Consider the following 19,325-nt stretch of genomic DNA (forward strand, 5'->3'; position numbering starts at 1 on the left):
ACGTGAAGAGGCTAAACTGTGATTTTTGGTGACTGAATTGAATGCATATTTTCCAAGATATGATTCTTTGAAAAAGCTTCCATTTTAAGTAAATGGGAAAATTCATATATATATATTTTATCCAGATGTGTATCCGGATTGCTCTCAAATCAACATTTTTGCCCCCCCATCAAGATCCATCCAGTTGTTTTTATGTAATCCTGCTAACACCTGACAAAAACAAAACCTCCTTGGCGGAGGTAATAATTCTTATAATTATATCTATTTTACGCGTTTCCTATGTTTTATGCTGTGCAGCTTTGCGTGAGAAACTGATCCAGGCACCTCTCGCAAGCTCTCACAGTCCACGCAGCGATGATCCACAGCGAGATGGTGAAAACCAGCAGCACCGTCCCAGGACAGATGGTCATGAGAGTCTTCATCACAAAGCGCGTGTTGAAGTTGATCTTGTTGAGCGCACCGATGCTGCGGGATGAGGCGTCCGTGAAGAGCTTGCTGTGCAGCAGCATGACACGAGCGATGAGGTACAGTCGCAGGAACATGGGGATGGACAGGATGATGTCCACATCCGCATCAGTCTGGGATGGCACGTAGGAGTAGGCGAGACGCGCTGTCCAGGTGAAGGTGTAGTTCCCTGGGATGGGGTGGATGGCGCACACAAGGATCTCAAGGCAGATGAAGAAGATGCGCTCATATGTCATGGCTATTCTCCAATCATCAGCCGCATTGTCCACCATGAATAACTGCAAGGAGAAGGACATGGTGAGGCGGGAGGAGAGGTAAGATTATTTTCAACATGCTGACACAGCAATCTGTAGGAAAATCATTAAACCTCATTAAACAATAAGCCGCGCAGCCTTGGTTGTTGTTTTGAGTCTCATTTTTTTAAGGCCCATTCAGGGTTAAAGACCACCTGGAATCGCTGCAACCTACATTTCAACAGAACAAAATCGAGGAGGTGCGTCCACAGAGATAGTGGAGTGGGAAGATGTTAAGTTTGTTCAAGGACAAAACGGGCCCTCAGATATGTCCAAGGGAATCTGACGATGGCTGCCGCAGTGAAATAAAGAACGTTTTTCAGAATATTATCCAAAGAAGAAGCTTTCATTCTGCCGTCTTCTTCTAGGCAGCCATTTGTTTCTATTAATTTCTGATTAGGTGTAAAAGTCGCAGCTATTAATTATTTCTCTGAAGCTTCAACTTTGATTTGGCCACCTGGCTCGTATTAATTATTAAGATCAATAATTTCTTTTTGCGGATTTACAGATTTAAAACAGTCCAGGACTGTAAATTCACCCGGACTCTGCTTTTCCTTCTCCAAATAAACATGAGTGTCACGTTCTCAACCTCAATTATACTGATGAGAACATCTGCCGCGTGCGCATTAGCATTAGGTTCTGGTTGCCTGGACATCCCAACCAGAAGGAAGGACATTCCACTGGGGGGCTTTGGCGTGGGTGGATTTCAACCCCCCCCCCCCCCCTGGATTGCTCTTTTCCTCATGGTCAACTCTTCTGCTCCTCCTCATCACGTTCAATCTTCCTTATCTTTGGCCAGAGCGTTCACAGCTCAGTGCCATCAGCCAGAACAGCAGAATATACTTTAATGGAGACAGAAGAAAAATACCAAATACAAGTGTGATTGTGCACAGCTGCTGTTGTTCCACAGAAACCTGGAGACAAGAACGTAATACTTAGCTCTAAGTTTAGAGACGATAAAGAGAATAGATTTTTCGGGTCAGGTGGGGGACAGAGGAAGAGCTTTGTATTTTGCCGAAAGCGAGGCGGCCCGATCTGCTTGGGGTGGCAACGCTCAAATCTTTCATGGCTCAGATTTGTGTGCAGGATTTACTATAGATGCTGGTGCATGGCATGAATCAAAAAGGAACATTCGACATATACTAAGGGCATCATTGTCTTGCTTTGAGAGTCAATAGTTGAACAAAAATATATCAGAATGTGTAAAAGCAGATCTTTAGATTAAACGCAATCACAGTCAGCATTACTTTACTTTATTCTGCATATAACGGTGGTAAGTTTAAATCAAACTCATAGTCCTGCAATTATATTTAACAGGGACAACCATCACCTTTTAAAACATTCAAATGTTGTGGATCTGGATTTCTTATCTGGATCTACGACAAATTGCACAAACTCATCGTGCTTAGATACCAACCCCGTAAATATGTCTGAGTGTTTTTATCGTGAGAAGAAAGAAACTCTCACAGTATGAAACCAAACAAGAGAAAGACAAAGAAATCATCATCCTTTATCTGGGCGAACACCAACTATTAGGGGAGTCAATTCCAGTCCAAGAGTCCTCTTTCTCTCTCTTTTTTCATGGAAATCCATTTCAGAGATTTTTATGTATTCCTGCTGACCGACTGACCAACCAACCAATTAAACCTCCTTGACCAACTATTCTTTTATTCATTATTGACTCAGGCCAACGAAGAGCCGAAATGTTTTGTTGAAAATGCATGTTGTGCTTATTTTAATTTCACCTTTTGCTAATAACACGGACTCTTCATAAAATGTCTCCAAATAGCACAAGAAGAATTAAATCAGAGACAATCTGAGAAATTAAGAATGCCAAAGCCAAGAAAGTAAAACGTGTTCAACAATGTTTTCGACGCAGTCCTGAATCTGTTTAGGTCTGAAATGCATTCCATAAATGGATTCAAATGCAGTTTTTGGTCTATGAGAAAGGAAAATATTACAATATTCATCACATACATCACAAATTGATATTTTGCCAACTCGTCTCCATTTAGCTTAATTTGTCATTTCATGCCGTGGAGCTAAAAGTGTCCTCCTCCTGAGGGCCTAATGGGATCAGTGACCTAGAATGTAAATTTAGCAGTGATATGTCACATAAAGATTTAATTGCAGAAAGAGTCATAATTCTCGCATCGAAAAGAAAAGCCTGGATAAACGCGTTCAAGGACAAAGAGTCCGCACAGAAAAATCAATGATATTACCTGCACTCACAGGCATGCATGGATGCTTCACATCTGTCACTACAGCGTCACTTTAACCCACACACAGCACTTATTTTAGCTTCTGAGGCACTATGTCCACCAGCCACGACAAAAGAAACGTCAACTGTCGACAGCCTGGCGCGTTACAAGCAGGACAGGACGAAGCTACAAATGACACGTGTCCCCCAACAATCGGAACAACAGTCCCTCCGAGACTCATCTATATATTTAAAAGCCACAATCAGTTCCCTGCAAAGACAGAATACAGACAAATTAAAATTTCAGAGGCCATTGTTCAAACTGGCATCTGTCAGAGAGACGTGTGTAACTCTAACCACAGCTCGTCTTCTTGGGCTTTCCGTGGGGGCGGGGGTGTGTAACGGAGACACGGAAACACAAGCTGTGACTCCATTCTCCTGCAGCTTCTTACTTACAGAATTACGGCTCAGAGAAAAGCCGAGTCCATTGTTTGCAAAAAGTCGCAAGCAGCATTGTGTCTGACATTTTGAACAGCAAGCCTGTCCTGTGCAGTTAAGAAGTTTGTTACCTCAAAGCAATGTAATTAAACATTTAAATGCGGCTTGAATGAGGAAAGGCTCCTCGGCAGCTCAAAGCAATTATGGTAATGGATCACCTGAAATATAACACTCAAAGGTCCTTGACTTCACAGCGTTAAATATTCCATGCTAGCCGCCGGACCGAAGGGTACGACAGAGGCTGAGGAAGCTACTTACATCTGCATACAAAAAAAAAAGGTTTTATACAGAAGGTGATTGATGCTTCGACTAGTTAGAGGGCACTGATATCATTTAAACAATGCAACTAAAGCATATTATATATTTAAAGATAGCCTGTTGCTGGTGTGTCTCCTGTTTCAATGGGATTTCCTAGGAATGCACCGAGGTCTTGATCGTCACAAAATGTCACAATTTTATATGAAAATGATTTTTCAATCTAAATCAGGGACTCAGGTAGGGTTGATATACGGTGTGCCAAGAGTTACAGCAATTTTGGCAGCTGAGGCATTTGACTTGAAATGAGAAATCATAACCTTGTAGTGGAGATTGAGGTTAAGTCAGAAGATGATTTATGTCTGCAGGCTTCAGCATCTGGGGACAAGGACGGTCTACAAATCCCTCCAAGATCAGATGAAATATGTGGGCTGGTGGATGAGCTTCCTGCCCCTGCAATATACAGGGTCAATCTGTGAGTGTGCAACTCATCAAAGGAAAAGGGATCTAAATAAAGCCAGAACTGAAATGAATCAATTCAAAAATACCTGCATGACTTCATATTCCTCACAGAACAAGGGGAAAACTACGTTTCTAATCTGAGTGAAATCCATCCATGCATCCATCCATGCATCCATCGGAGGCAACCGTCTCAGCAGGGATTTCCAGACTTCCCAGACACCTCCTCCAGTCTCCCCAGCATGTCTTAGGTCTTCCCCGATGGGAAGACCTAAGACATGTCTTCCTGGTGGGACATGTCTGGAACGCCTCCCCAGGGAGGCACCCATGAGGCATCAGAAATAGATCCCCCAGCCACCTCAGCTGACTCCTCTCGATGTGGCGGAGAAGCAGCTCTACTCCGAGTTCCTCCCTGGTGACCGAGCTCCTCACCCTGTCTCTAAGGGAGCCCCCGGCCACCCCGCAGAGGAAACTCATTTCAACCGCTTGCATCCGGGATCTTGTCCTTTCGGTCATGACCCAAACCTTTTCATTCTGAATGTTTCATTTATTTGTTCATTCATAAATCTTTACTGCATTAAATGTGAAAACATGCACACACTGGTTTGCGCGACACTACAAGCGATTGTGTGTGTATTCCACCCCAAATAAACAAGAAACCTAAAAACCTGCCAAAAGAAGCTCAACAGCCGGTTTGGGGTCTAAACGCAGCTGTCGCTGGCGTCTCCCAGGCCCCCGGCCTGCTCCGTTTGACGGTGTAATCAGTAAGAGTGCACGGCCCTCGCTCATTAAGGAGAATTAAGTTAAGGCACAATGTCCTAAGATGCCTCTCGGAGGGGCTCCACCAGTGACGCTAGCTAGGTTGGTTACTGGTCTCACCCAACTCATTACAGCTAATGGAGTCCGGCTCAATATTTAATCTGCGTAATGCTGAGATGGGAGCATATATCTTGTCGCTGAGAATGAAATCGCTCAATCTCATTAGTGAATTGGGTTTGAGAGGTTCAGCCCAATTAGACACTATTGCAATAGTTTATTTATGATATCAAAGTGAGCCACTAAGAGACCACTTTGGCCAGTAAATCTGAAGCCGCTCTGGGGTTTCCGTTTGCTTTTGTTTCAGATTTGCTCTATTCAAGCATCATAAACCCCGTCTGAGCCAAAGTAGAGGTGTGTTTAAAATAAATCTCTCAGCTGCAGCCGAACTGCACACAGGAATAATTGAAAGAAAATCAGATGCATGTTTGAATTTGCGTGCAGAGAACAATTTAGTAAATCCCATGAATAAATTATCTCTAGGGATTATTTTGTTGGGAACTGGGTGTCTGACCTTGAAAGCCTGTGTTTGTGTGTGTGTGTGTGTGTGTCCTGTGAAAACATTGAGGTCACCAGCCAAATGCAGGTTATCTGACTCCAGTCTGGAGTCTCAGATAGAGACAGATTTCTCCAGAGCGTCTCCTGCAGTTACCCCATATCTCTGACACAAACGCACCACCCAGGGGTGAAGCGTCAAGCACCGACTCGTCTGACTTTGCAGCCGCAATTCAGACGACATGTTATTTGATCTCTTCTGCAGGTTGTCGACTGTGAAACATCAGCGCTGACATTCATCACTAAATCTCGCGTTAAAGGAACGAACACGGCTCAAAGCATTTTACATTAGAAGGAAATAAAACTCTGCAGAACTTTTCATCACATGGTTCAACTGCATTAAAACGGTCTTAACACAAATCGCCCCGGGGCGAACAACGCTCGATCTGAGGAGGAGAAGGAAAGACATTCCCAATGTCAGCTTCTGCTGTTTTTGAGAATAAGGAGAGATCACCGACCGTCACGTGAAAGAATCAAATGGGATTTTGACAATGACAAGTCCAAGACAGGAAGCAGCTGCAGACTATATCCTTTCAATTGCAATTCATATTAGACAATAAGTCTTCTGGTTGCCAACTCCACAAAGTCACCTGGACTGAAAAGGCATTGCGTGGACTGAATCAGGATTTAAAGGATAACTATTAAAAAAAGATCCTGGACTGCATCAGCAGGTAAACTGAGGATTCAAATATGCATTTTGTTTCTTGTAATTGCAGTAAACATTGTTAATGAGCTAGGCTGCACAGCAGATAAAAAATTCAAATGACAGATGATGCCCAGCATCGATCCTGTCTGACCTGACCTCCTGAGTCTCACATCACTCTGCAGAAAGACTCCACAGTTGATACCTAACATGAAAAGGCAAAAGTCTTTGCAGAGTTTTGACAAGTAAGTCAGTTTTAAGGGTCTGGAAATGGAAGCAAAGCATTTAATCATCTTGACTTTTGCTTCTGCGTCTGACAGGCATCTGCGAGTACACGTGGATGCGCACGCATAATCAATTTCACTGCAGGAGCAAAATGTCCCACATGGAAAAGTGCACTTTAGGACCAGCACTCTAAGCACACGAATGTTTCAAACATTGAAGGCTTGTGCAGCGTGCCAACACATGAACCACAAACACTGCAACAACATGGCAGATAGAGTGCTCGATAAATATTTGATCATTTTAACGTGACGTAAATGAGTCAGACGTTTTACACTTTCTGACAGGAAATTCAGCACCGAAGCCGCTCTAAGTGTAAGAGCACGCCCCCAAATTCAGTTTACAAGCCATTTAGAGAAAAGCCTTTGAAGATGGTTTAATGTTTGTGACTCTGAAGGAAGGCTGGAGCAAAATGAGGAGATTACTCTTACGACATTAAATCTGGCCTGAAAGACTGCAGATTTGAAGTTTAACTCCACTAATTTTACACATGAAAGTCTCTGTACAGGTTTTTTTTTTTAAAGCAATTTTACCTGACATCATTTGTTCCTCATCTTTGACTGAGATCATCAGCCACTCTTTAGTATCTTCAACCGTTTGTTATTGAGTTGGATTGTGGGTAATGTAGTCACCAGGTCTCATAAGTAAGGACAGCGTGGATTCTGCTGGAAGATTTTTTGCCCCACAAACTCTACATTGTCTGTCTACGACACCAAATCAGTCGGAACTTAAATTTTCTATGAGATTCTTTTCCAAACTCACAAACATCTAGCAGGCGTTGTCCATTGAAACACATATGAGGGCAGATATTCACAGCTAAAATGAAAAGGAAGCACATTCAGAGTGTGTGTGACTAGAAAGACAGACTTAAAATGTGTGTGTGTGTTTGTGTGTGTGTGTCTGTGAGCACATCTGTCAGTCAGCGGGAAGCAAGTGATGACGGACTTAATGACAGGAAGAACAAAACTCCCTCGGGCTGGAAAAGAAAGGAGCAGCTGGCGTGGTGAACGTTGGAACATTAACTCCATGAACTGGGTTTCAACAGAAAGACTCACAGCTGACGAATAGTTTGTTGCAAGGGGAACTGGAATTAGAAAATGGACTTAGAATCAATGTTCATTTAGACAGAAGCAGAAAGGACCGGGCAGGACGATGACGGTTTCTGATTTATTTAAGCGTTCAGACTTCAGCGTCTGAATGAATTGAATATAATTCATTGGGGGGGGGGGGGGGGGGGGGGGCGATACATGGCCTTAAGTGCTTTTCAGTAATCAACACTGAGGCAAACAATTGCCTTAATAAAGTTTTCTATCTCCGCAAAAGAGGAAATGTCTTTAATTTAGAGGAGAGGGAGAGCTATCCGGAGTGAAAAATGCTTTGGATATCGACACGACTGTCAAGGGAGTCTGGATGAAAGAGGTTTGGAGCGGCCTTCCTGTGGGCTAAATGCGCCGCTGGCAACAGGTAAAATAAATGCCCACTTTAGCGCTACAACGTAAACACGAGGTCACCGCAAAGACTGATTGACAGCTGTAGGCTTAATGTGCACAAGAGAGGATTCAAGCCCTAGGAAAGTGCTTTCATCCACATATTTGTGAATACAGATGCGTTTCGGAATCATGATAGCAGAATTTCTGAAAATGCTTTAAACTTTCCACAGCAAACAATTCTGGAGGTGCAGACGATTTTAAATTTAAAATATCACCAATTTTTTTCCCCCCAAGGGCGCATTTTCCTTATTTCCTGTTTTTGTGTGTGTGTATTTCTTTGCAGCATTCCATAATACATAACTGCCAATTACCATGCACCTACAAATGAAGAGACGTGATTCTTTTTTGCAAGAAAGTCATATTTCATTATCATTCAAAAGTATTAAAATATGCACAAATCAATGCTTTATCATTTAGTGGTTGATTGTGAGCTGGGCCCAATAAGTTACAGCTCGAACACAATGTGTTCAATGCAATATATTAGCATAGAGGCTAGTTTGCCCAAGCAAGAGGTGAAAAAGCTCCATTCACAAATTAAATCTTTTACAGTTACTAAGCATCTAGTGAAATAGATGCAGAGACTGAGGAGAAGGAAGGATGAGCACGATCTTTTTATGCAGACGAGCTTCTGGGACATTTCTGCAGGGGAAATAACAACCCTGACGTTATGCATCGAAATATGGTAATTGTGTGTGCATTTCCATCATCCCTCTGGTCGACGTGTGAAGGGGGCAACCTACGTTATATTTGGACTATTTCATTGACTGATGCTCCCCTGGGATTTGGAAGTCATGGCGTTGTAATCAGAGAGCTGTACAGAGTTTTACTTTGCAAGAAGGTTGAAATAAAAGTTGCAAAAACCCTTTCAGAAAAAAAAACAAAATGCTGGAAAGATACTTAATCACACAGTCCCATGCTGCAGAGAAACAGATAATAAGACTCCACTTGCTTCCGTAAGAAACTTTGCAAAATCTGAAGTCAATGAAAAAAAACAACAACAACCAATATCCGGGTCAATTTTCTTTTAAAACCATCCTATAAAAAACAGGGACAGTGTAAATTCTGACCAAACACCAACGGCAGCAGTCAAAGAATAAGGAAAAGAGTGTTTCAACATTACCTGTATCTCCCTCGCATGATATATGATAATCAGCCCCAGGAGAATGATTGTAGAAAGGCTTATCAGGCATTTTAGAGCTAATGAATACAGGGACTCCTGGAAAAGAGCAAAAACACTAAAGCCAAGCAAGACACAACATCAAAATGACATACAATTCATAAATGTTGTGTAATAATTTCAGCCACTGATGCAAAGCATGCGGTTTATTGGGGTCCCCCTTCATGGTTTGATCTGCACCCACAATTATGTGGTCCCTTATTCAGATTTTCCACTTTCGCTGTAAGTTTATCTGCTTTACTTCAAATCCAAAGTGGCTCTGTCACGACGACGGACCGGATGGCACGGACTTGGAGAAAATACGCACCTTTCCATAGGCTCCCCAGGAGAGTTCGGTCTCTATAACCATAACAACGATGCCAAACATCCCAAAGATCAACGCGTAGTCGCTGAGCCGCTTCCTTTTCTCAAAAAGGGCCCTCCGGTGTCCGAGCTTCTCCCCAATGTTCTGGTTCTTCTTTTTACCCGATTTGCCTCCGCCGTGGCCGCAGCCTCCCCCGCCGTCTCCCGATGCGTAAGGCATCAGGGTGGTGGAATTATTCTCCGTCTTGGATACGAGAGCGTCCGACGCGTCTGCGGCGGAGACGGGCTGCAGCGGCTGGGACTCGGAATCGAACTCGTGCACGTTTCTGCGGGACGAGCTCAAGTTGCTGAGCGGCCGCATCACGCCGCCGTTGTATCTGCAGCTGCTCATGGCCGTTCCGTCGGAGGAGCCGCCGCCTCTGTGGCTGCTGCCCAGGCGGCCCCGCTGCCGGCCGCGGCGCTGCTGCTGCTGCTGAGGATGATGATGATGATGATGCCTGGAGGAACTACCATGACTAGAGGGTGTGAACTCGCAGCCCCCCCCCCGAAGACGTTTCCGAAGGTCCTTAAAGTTCCCACGCGAAGGACGAGGCTTTCCCTCGCATCACCGGTGCAGCGTCGGTCGTGCTGCTCGCCGAGCCGGTCCTCCCGGTGTCCGGTACTCGCAGCGCTGGAGCTGCTGCTGCGGAAACAAATCGTTTTGCAGCGGCAACGAGGTTTCCATGTCAGTGCTGCTGCGTAAAGCAGCATTCGGGCTCCACGGAGCAGCCCACGACGGGCGGGCAGGAGGGACGCACCGGAGGACAGAGCCGCTGCATGTCGGCTCCGGTAGAACGTGCGTGAGCGGAGCCTCCGATTGGGCAAAGGAGACCAAAACAACTGGGCCTACGTCACGCAGGTTGGATCCACGGGGCGTGAAGCCTGCCGTGATTTCAGCAGAACGCTTTATTAGTGTGAAGGACACGACACACACACACACACACACACCAACAGTAAAGGGGCCCCTCGACACAATCACGCACACGCGTGGATGTATATGGGCCCCCCGAGAGGGCATAGGGTGAAGGTTTAGGGTGCCAGGAGCATGCAGTGCCTTGCTGAAGGGCACATCGGGAGTGCGCTCCTCTCCAGCCACCAGCCCATGTGCTCAATGTTTGGGCCGGGACGAACCGGTGAGCCGCTGGTTCCCAACCCGCTGCCGCCCGGAAGCACACAGACGATCTTCCGGTACTTTTTATTGAATTCTTTCGACTTGAGAAAGAAGTCTCTATAACAAAGAATAACAAACAGAAACGCAGAAACGGGCTTGTTCTCCCATTGAGCTGCTTTTGAACGTCACGCGTCCTGCACTGTAACCAGGCCTGTTCATAAATCCACGACTCCGTTCCAAATGTGTATTGACAGCTCATTGACCGCCGACCACGTGACCCACGCAGGCCGAGGATCGTGTCTGCAGCCACAGATTGATGCGCCCGCTGGTGGCTGCGCTGTTAATGGACTATACAGAGGAGTTATAGCACCCCGAGGAAAACACCGCGACGGCATCAACCACCGGCGGAAAGCCATCCATCCACCCCGGGGTCGCAGCCGCAGCAAATCTAACGAGAAAGGAATTCCTTTTTTAGCGCCTCTCTGAAATGTCTAAAGCCCAAATCATCACGTGGTCTTTCGCCCATGAAGGCAGCTTACAACGTTAGATGAGTTGAAAAGTTGGAGTGAGGTGAGATAAATTACTATCAGCACCGTGTTTTGAAAGCGATAAACGTGTTTTCAACCGGCCTGGCGGCGCAGTCAGCTTTCAGCACCTGGACAGCTCCAGCCGCTCGTTGATCGCAGCGCCTCTGATGAAACGACCCTTCCGCACAGGATCGCAATGCGCACTTACTGCTGATTGGCTGGAGCTACGCACCACGTGACACCTCCCGCCCCTCGAGGCAAAAAGGTTTAGGTATGTGTGCGTGCGTGTGTGTGTGTGTGTGTGTGTGTGTGAACCAGTGAATGAACAGCATGCATAAATTCAAATGAATCGATCCCAGCCTGTCAACGTATGATTATTATCACTGTGATGAATTCAGCGTGAGCCGCAGTGATCTGTGATTCACTAATTGATCTGGTTTTCACCCAGTCCTGGTTATTCCAGCATTTTAATTAGAAGCACTTTTTAAGCGTCGACAGTTTTGCCCCAATCAGCGAGGGTTATTAATCACAATGATTCCGTGAATCTAAAAGTTAATGGAGTTTAAATAGCCTTCGGGAAATCATTTTTGGGTCTAATTGTGCTGATAATATAAAATCTGGTCTGTAGTAGTGCATGTATTTATTTGTCATCAAGACCCATTCTTATCTTTCAGCAGTTTTTCTGTAATCCTGCTCACAAACAGACAAACAGATACACGTCGGCCAAAACATAACGGTAGAGCTAATAACGATAATCCATCTGTGAAAACCCTGATAAGTCCCAGGAGGACAGCCCTAAATACCTGTTTCTAAATTTTTTAATACCATAATAAATCTGTGGGTAAATTCACTAATGGATTTCAATCAAATCTCATACATTAAATACACGAATACATTTATATCCTACAGAATAAAAGAGTAAAATAAAACATTTAATTTCTTCTGTTGACCTATTTCTAAAATCTAAGTAAAATACTGAAGTGAGGTGTTGCTATTATTATAAATTAAGATGAGTTCCAGATTTCCGGACTATAAATGCAATTCAGATGATTGTTTTTCATCAAGTGTACTGAAACATCTCAGATTCAGGAATGAAATCTTATTATCAGAGATGTTTGCATGCAAACCTCTTTCCAATCTTTTTCTGATGTACCTTGAAAGGGAAACATGCTGCCGCTCAACAAAAACAGAGTCAGCACTAACTTTACTTCAAAAGCCTTGCGTTTATCTGCCGGATGGCGATTCGATCATGCAGAGTGAGGCGGGTAGCAGATTGTACAGCCTGCTTAGCTTGACAAAAACAGCTCCTGTAATTGTCAGCAGCAACTGGCTCATTAAGACCATCAATATCAATAATACCACTGAAAGTGTAATCAATGTGTGCCAGCATCCATCCAGGGAGTCCCCTAATAAAAACGCGGATCACTCTTAATTCCACAGAAGGTGATAAATATGCACAGAGGTTTATTTTTCCTACTTAAATGCATGGGAACCTTGAGGATACCCTTTTCCCCATGTTACTCTTATACTCGTGGATCCTTAAATTACAAAGACAATATGTTTTAACAGCGGGAAATGTAATGAGGTGACTGTAGAAAAATATGATTCTGCAGAAATTTTTTTCTCCACATGTTAATTTCTCTATTTATGCATATTTACAGCATTTTAAAACCCCTTACAGCTGTTGTATTGACCAGTTTAATTCAATTGAAAGCTGTTTTTTTCCCCTTTATGTCTGCATATTAAGTGTTTTAAGAAGCACAATTTGGTGCAGTTTAGTACCTCCTCAGACACCTGATTAATTATCCTTTTGATCCATTTGAGCTTGTTTCGAAGTGACAGATGACACTAAATTAATTTGTGTGCAAATCAACTGATGCAATCCTGTCACAGCTGCTAGAAGGATAACAGCAAAAAAAAAAGTTAGGACTCAAATGCAGACAAGTGAGACACACCTGGTAAAAGTTAATGCTTTACGCTTATGAAGTAAGACAGACAGGTAAAGGGTCAAAACCCGACGGCAGTCCGAGACAATGAATTATAATACGTAAATAAATGATATCCAAATATCCGATATCCAAACACAATAAATGGTAAAAATCAACCCAGGAAAACGGCTGCCATGTGTGGGGAGTGTCTGCTAAATGAATGAGTTGCAAGTGAGACCAGAGCTGATAAAAGAAGTTATAACAGTCGTGTAGAGGAGGGGAAAGTTCAAGGGCTTCTGGTGAAAAGCTGCATGACAGACTTCAAATAAGAAGTTAGGATTACCATGACCTGAATGAATTAAACCCTCCTCACACACACACACACACACACACGAGCGATCAACATGCTAGATGCCACATCATCTGTTTTCAGTTCCAGTTCTCCTCTTGTCCCTGATACCCGAATCTGCAGGGCTTTAAGCCATATAACACCTGACAGACAAGCAGTTTGTGTTAAGCTGGAGATTTACTGGCCATCTGACATAAGTGGCACACTGAAGGGTGTGATGGCACAGAATATAGCCTGGCAGTTTGACTCTGTGATCAAAGTGATAAACCTCCACTCTGGTGTTTATTCAAAATCATGTCGCGTGCAATATGGAGAATTGGTAACGGCCCTGCCTGAGCAGGAAGCCACTTCCTCATTGGTTGGTCTTGTTTCTTTAGTGAGCGATTGGGAATGTCATATAAAGAATATCCGAAGTTATTTTTAACACAACTAATCTTGTGTTCATGTTTGCTGCACAGCCGGTGTGACTGGCACTTTGAGGACAAATCTGACAGAGCTGGATGTTTTGTCTTCGACGTTTTGCGTGCGTGTCAAACAGAGAGAAGCCGACTGCGTTATTGTCACGCAACAGCACTGCTCTGGTTATTAGCTGGCTTGTTTGAGTGCAGATACGCTGATGTGGGTTTGCCTGAAAGTCTGACGCGGCCTACATCTTTCACCTGAGCTGCTGTTCCATCTTTTCTTGACTCTATCATCTTATCTCATCCCATCATTCACCTGCAGAGTCTCGCAGCTGAAAGCCCTTTAGTGAAATAAGATGAGGAATTTTCTAATGCCTGTCAAGACTCACTTATATTGAGCTTTTCCACGGCAAAGTCTTGTCTTCCATCCTGCCTTATGGCGGTTGCCGACCAGCCCGGCAGGCAGTGTAGCTGCAAAAATAATGACTGGCTTAATGGAAATTAATTTGAAAGGTTGTTGATATTGAACACATTTTCAGATAAAATCGAAAATGTACATTTCATGTCAAAGAAGGACATAGAGGATTGTGCCGTTTCATTAAAAGTTGTAAAGCTACATTTGTTTATTGAAAGGCTACAATATCGATTGCCCCATTAACAGAGAGCCAGAACTGCAGCTCAATAGCCAGCCAAGAAGCAAATATGAAAAAGCAATTAAGAGGCTCCTTTCTTTGATGAATCGAGTTTTACAGCTGGAAGCGCTTTCTATTTTAAGTGTTGGATAATTCAGAGCCCATATGTCTGTAGTTACATACAGTATGTGATGCATACATTGTCCCATGTAGCACATGTATGCTAAATATGAAGCTACAGTTGGCAATCACAATATTTTTCAACCACGGAATTACTCATGTTTAACTCAAAGATAAAATATATATCTTTCCTATATGCACACGCACACATTTAGACACACAAGGCTAGCTGTGGAGAACACATGCCAACTTTTGAACTAAATATGAGGTTGGCTCTTCTTTTGTCTCCATTCTTTGTGTTAAGATGTACTAATTGTCCAGGAAAATTGATTGACATGAGAACCAACCTTTTACCAACATTTTCCATTAAGACCAAAAGCTCCAGATACAGATGGGCTAATTTGCATTTCTGCATTTCTAAGAATTGTGAGCATCCAAAGTTTGATTGCTCTGCAAGCATGTGTTATAAATCATGCAGCGTGAAACCAGCTGGTGGAGCCCAGAATGCAGAGATGGAGAGTCGACTCAGAAAATGTTTAGTTTACTTCCTGAAGTAGCACAAACAACACTCAGGAACGAAAGCAAAAACAAATCAGGCGACAAAAATCATAAACGAAAATGCACTGTCTAGAAAACCCCCAAAAAAGGCTGGGAGTGACTGAGGTCCAGAAAAACAAGTAACAAAAAATAAAGCCAAATATGCAAAAACTAAACAACTACTTGGCGGGCGGGCACCGGAAAAAGGCGCCCTCGTGGCCACGCCCACACTGCAATGCAAGGAAACACAGGATCAGAAACCAACAGAGTGAGAGACCCGGATTCCGTTTCTGTTACACAATTACAGAAACGAAAGCCGTCACACTTCAGCGAATGTTGTTTGCGAACCTTTAACCACCTTAAACTTCGCCCCAGGTATTATTAATTATCCCTTTCGTCTGAAACCAGGCTGCGCGGAGGGTGATGATGAGTCATTGCTGCATCACCAGCGTGTCCTTCACAGACCAGTAGCAGCTGGTTTACTAGGACGCCTTTATGCTGTGCTCACAGCTGGCTGTTTGACACACTGATCTCTGGATGGCCACAATAACATCAGTCCAACACTCAAGCTCTGTTATTTGACAGTCGTGTGCTTTTACAACTAAGAATGTAATTGGGATTTTATTATATCATGCTCCTTGTCCAAATTTGGCAACACATCCCACTTCTCATTTCCCCTCTCCTCGAACACATCAAAGCACAGCTCTCTGTTTCTCCCTCTGATGTCGGTGTCCTAATTCTTCTCTTTCATCTCCACCGTTTCTCCCAATCCAGCTCAGAAGGAACAGGAAGGCAATTTTTAGTATTTCATGTGTCTTATCAGACACCCTCAGGAATTCAACCAGCCTAGCACTTTTCACTCTTATAGTTTAACCAATGAGAAAAAGTAAGAGTTTTATTACCCTTGCCAAGGAGGTTACATTTTCACTACTGTCAGCAGGAATGGGCAAAAATGACTGGACGGCTTCCAGGAATAATTACGGCGTCATTCACACACTTTGCAAAGGAAAAGGTCAAACACATTTCTTTTCTTGCACTTCTCAATTATATTTGCTCAATTGACACATCCTGCTGTGGGTTCCATAGAAACACGATGGAGGCATAATAAAGGCAGCGGAGGAAGCAACAGCATCAAATCTCATCTCTATAAAATCAAGGAGGTAAACCGGTGATGTTTTTACAAATATGTGCAGCCACTTGTTGAAGACCTGGAAGGGAGCTAGCAGGAAGCAGCCGACTCAAAGAAGCCTAATTAGAGGTGAAGATCAACCGCCATGTAACCGGGAAGTTAAACCATGTTTTTGTCACGTTCTTTAAATAGTGCCGCTCGGCATCATTTTAACAAACAAGGATCTCGGTTGTGGCATCGTTGTTTGACTTCTTTAAAAATGAAAGGCTGATGACTCCTCGTGGAAGACTGTTGTGGAAAGCTCATCAAGAAATACGGGAGGATTTTGATCTACTTGAAACGAATAACAAAATAAAGCCGATTTAAAACACAATTTGTTGCTAAGATGCTTATCAAAGGGATAACAATACTCCGTCTTCCATAATAACCTTCAGGCTGCTGGGGAAGTGAGTGTGAAATAAATAATAATAATAGTAAAGCACATTATGACCTTTTACGCACATTATCTTTGTGCTATGAGATAAGACAATTGGCCTTTAGTGTTAGCCTGAAGCAGAAGTAATATAAGAGTGGTGTTGGTTTTGCCATCTAAACCGCAGCAAAAAACACAATCAACACATTTAAAGAAATTTTAAACCGCTCTTTGGGATTATGGGTCTGTAAACATCTGCCTGATGAGACTGTGTGAATGTCCGTATCCCCAGAAGGCCCAATCAAATGCCAATGATTCCTTGTGACGTAGAATGTGAAAGCATCATTTGTTCTTCCAGTCTTTGGAATTTCATGTCTTATTTGGGGAAAAAAACGAAGAAGAAAAGACACCCTAAGTCTGAAGTTTCAGACAAAATCCACTGTCATGTCTTTATTTTATCTTCCTTAGCTTTTAGAGAAATTGAAAGACATTAACTTTTTTTTTTTAAATCTTTAGTTTAAAGTCTTGTCATCATGATTAGACAAGATTCTTGAAGCAGAATGTGGAAACAGTAGATGCGACTGAGACACATGTGCTTTTGCTAAATCTGGTTGCTTCATTCTCATCTTCCTTGAAATGTTCTCTTTGGGCCAGAAAGCAAGTTAATCTTTTCTGGAGACAGATTATATCTGTTAAGCACGAGTGACTGATTTCAGAAGACGACACACTGAACAAAGCGCAGTTATGCTGCAGTACTTCGCGCTGCTGGTCAGTGATGCCTGATTTATTTTAGTTGTATAATTTCATGTCTTTTTTTTTCTCAATTTTGTCTTTTAATAAATTTCCGTAATAACCAAATTATTGCATTTAATTAGAAGTTCTGAGAGATTCTAAGAGACAGAGGCCTTGACAAAAGCATATTTTAGTTTATTGTGTTCCAGAATGTGAAGACCTGACATCAAATGTAAGGGCGGTCTTGTCATTTTAACGCTTCCTGTCGCTGCAGCTGGACTCTCCTGTTTTAATTGCAGCTATATTTGCCATTGGCATTGGCGGGACATTTCAGTATGGATTCTGCATATCTGTGATGACCTCAGCATCTCCTGTAAGTAGATGAAGAAAATAAATCATAAGATGCAACAGGCAGCTTTTAGTTAACACGCTAATCACATGTTTAATTGCAGTTTATAAAGACGATGGTGAATGAGACATTTCTGCAGAGGTACAACGTCTCCTTAGAGGAGTGGCAGCGTTCTCTCATCTGGTCCTTCGCTGTGTCCATTTTCTGCATCGGTGGTTTACTCGGTTCTCTGAGTGCCAGTCTGCTGACCGTAAAATTTGGAAGGTCAACAAAAATAGAAAAGAAACAAATATAATATAGCACCAACAAAGAACAATTAAATTGTCCTTCTGCTTCAGGCTTTTACATGGATGTCTCTGTCTTCCTGTCGTCACAGAAAGCGCTGTGTTTTGTGCAACAATTTTCTTGCCATACTTGGAGCTGTGTTGATGATTTTGAGCCAAAGAGTGACGTCCTTTGAGATGATTATGGTGGGAAGATTTCTCTATGGCCTTAATGCAGGTGAGTCTCATGTTTCCTTAATTTCTAATTCGATTTCTGACTCCTTATTTAACCCCGTCGACAACATCGTTATTGACTCTTTTCATGAGGTTTTATTATGTACACCTCTAGGACTCAGTCTCTCAATTCAACCCCTATACATTCTTGAATGTACCCCCAAGAGGTTGCGAGGGATGGTGGGTGTTACTGTTGCTACCTTTGTCTCCTTTGGCAAGTTCTCTGGTCAGCTGCTGGGCATCAGGTGAGGTGGCTTGCATCATAGTTTGAGGACCAAGATCAGGAGGTGAAAGGTCAGAATTACAGCTCTCATTTAAAGAGGACTGTCCTCAAGGCCCAAGGTGTCACCTCTGGAGGGCGGCGCTCCTTAATTTGGGCTTCATCACAACTTTTGTTTGTCCTGTACTTTGGCTTCACCAAACATGATCCTAATAAGGGTGTGGATCTGGGTTCGTCATTGCCTCCGCCAAGGAGGTTGTGTTGTGTTGAGCAACATAACTCAAAAAGATCAGGATGGATCTCATTGAAATTTTCAGGAAAAGTTGGGAATCTTACCAAGAACAGACAATTACATTTTGGTGATGATCCAGAAGAGATCCTGGATTCTGGATCTTTTTAAATCTTTTATTAACATTGCAGTAAATGGAACTTCAAAATGTGTTCCTCAATATCTCGGTTGTTTATTGACGAATGTTTATGGAATTTAATACAATGGTGTAGGGTGGGGATCTCTATCTCACCACCGAATTTCATCCGGATCGGATACGGATATTATTTCATTAGTATGCGTTTAGACTCTTAGTGTGTATATATAAACAATAATGCATTTTAAGTTATACACCCTGAACAACATGGCTCCCTTTAAACACATTACACTATGATAGTGCCATTGTTCCCTTTCATTGAACATGCTATAACACTTGCAGGGAGCTACTTGGAACACCGGAGGGGTGGCCCTGGCTGCTTGGCTTCAACGGCTTCACTGCTTTCATCCAGCTCTTCACCCTCCCCTTCCTGCCAGAGTCTCCCAAGTTCCTGTTGCTGAACAGAGGAGACCGCCAGGCCTGTGAGAAAGGTGTGAGAAACCCTAACCCTGGTTCCTGGGTGTCCGTCTTTTAAAAAAAG

At 43.2% G+C, this 19,325-nt stretch overlaps 2 protein-coding genes across 2 annotated transcripts; one reads left to right on the plus strand and one right to left on the minus strand.

Annotated features, from left to right (window-relative positions):
- Positions 1–284: 284 nt before the first annotated feature.
- Positions 285–10,160, minus strand: LOC137916727 (small conductance calcium-activated potassium channel protein 2-like). The gene is given in 5 exon segments (XM_068759697.1): positions 285–743; positions 9,077–9,172; positions 9,441–9,997; positions 10,000–10,091; positions 10,093–10,160. Coding segments are annotated over 5 exon segments (1,272 nt in total).
- A 7,205-nt stretch (positions 10,161–17,365) lies between these two features.
- On the plus strand, positions 17,366–19,277 carry LOC137916729 (solute carrier family 2, facilitated glucose transporter member 11-like; the record flags this gene model as incomplete). The annotated part of the gene is made up of 6 exons (XM_068759700.1): positions 17,366–17,389; positions 17,628–17,726; positions 17,806–17,966; positions 18,079–18,203; positions 18,315–18,444; positions 19,127–19,277. Coding segments are annotated over exons 1-6 (690 nt in total), but the record flags the coding sequence as incomplete, so codon positions are not given.
- Positions 19,278–19,325: the final 48 nt, after the last annotated feature.

This window comes from Brachionichthys hirsutus, unplaced genomic scaffold, assembly GCF_040956055.1.
Source record: "Brachionichthys hirsutus isolate HB-005 unplaced genomic scaffold, CSIRO-AGI_Bhir_v1 contig_643, whole genome shotgun sequence".
In the NCBI taxonomy this organism is placed as follows: Eukaryota; Metazoa; Chordata; class Actinopteri; order Lophiiformes; family Brachionichthyidae; genus Brachionichthys; species Brachionichthys hirsutus.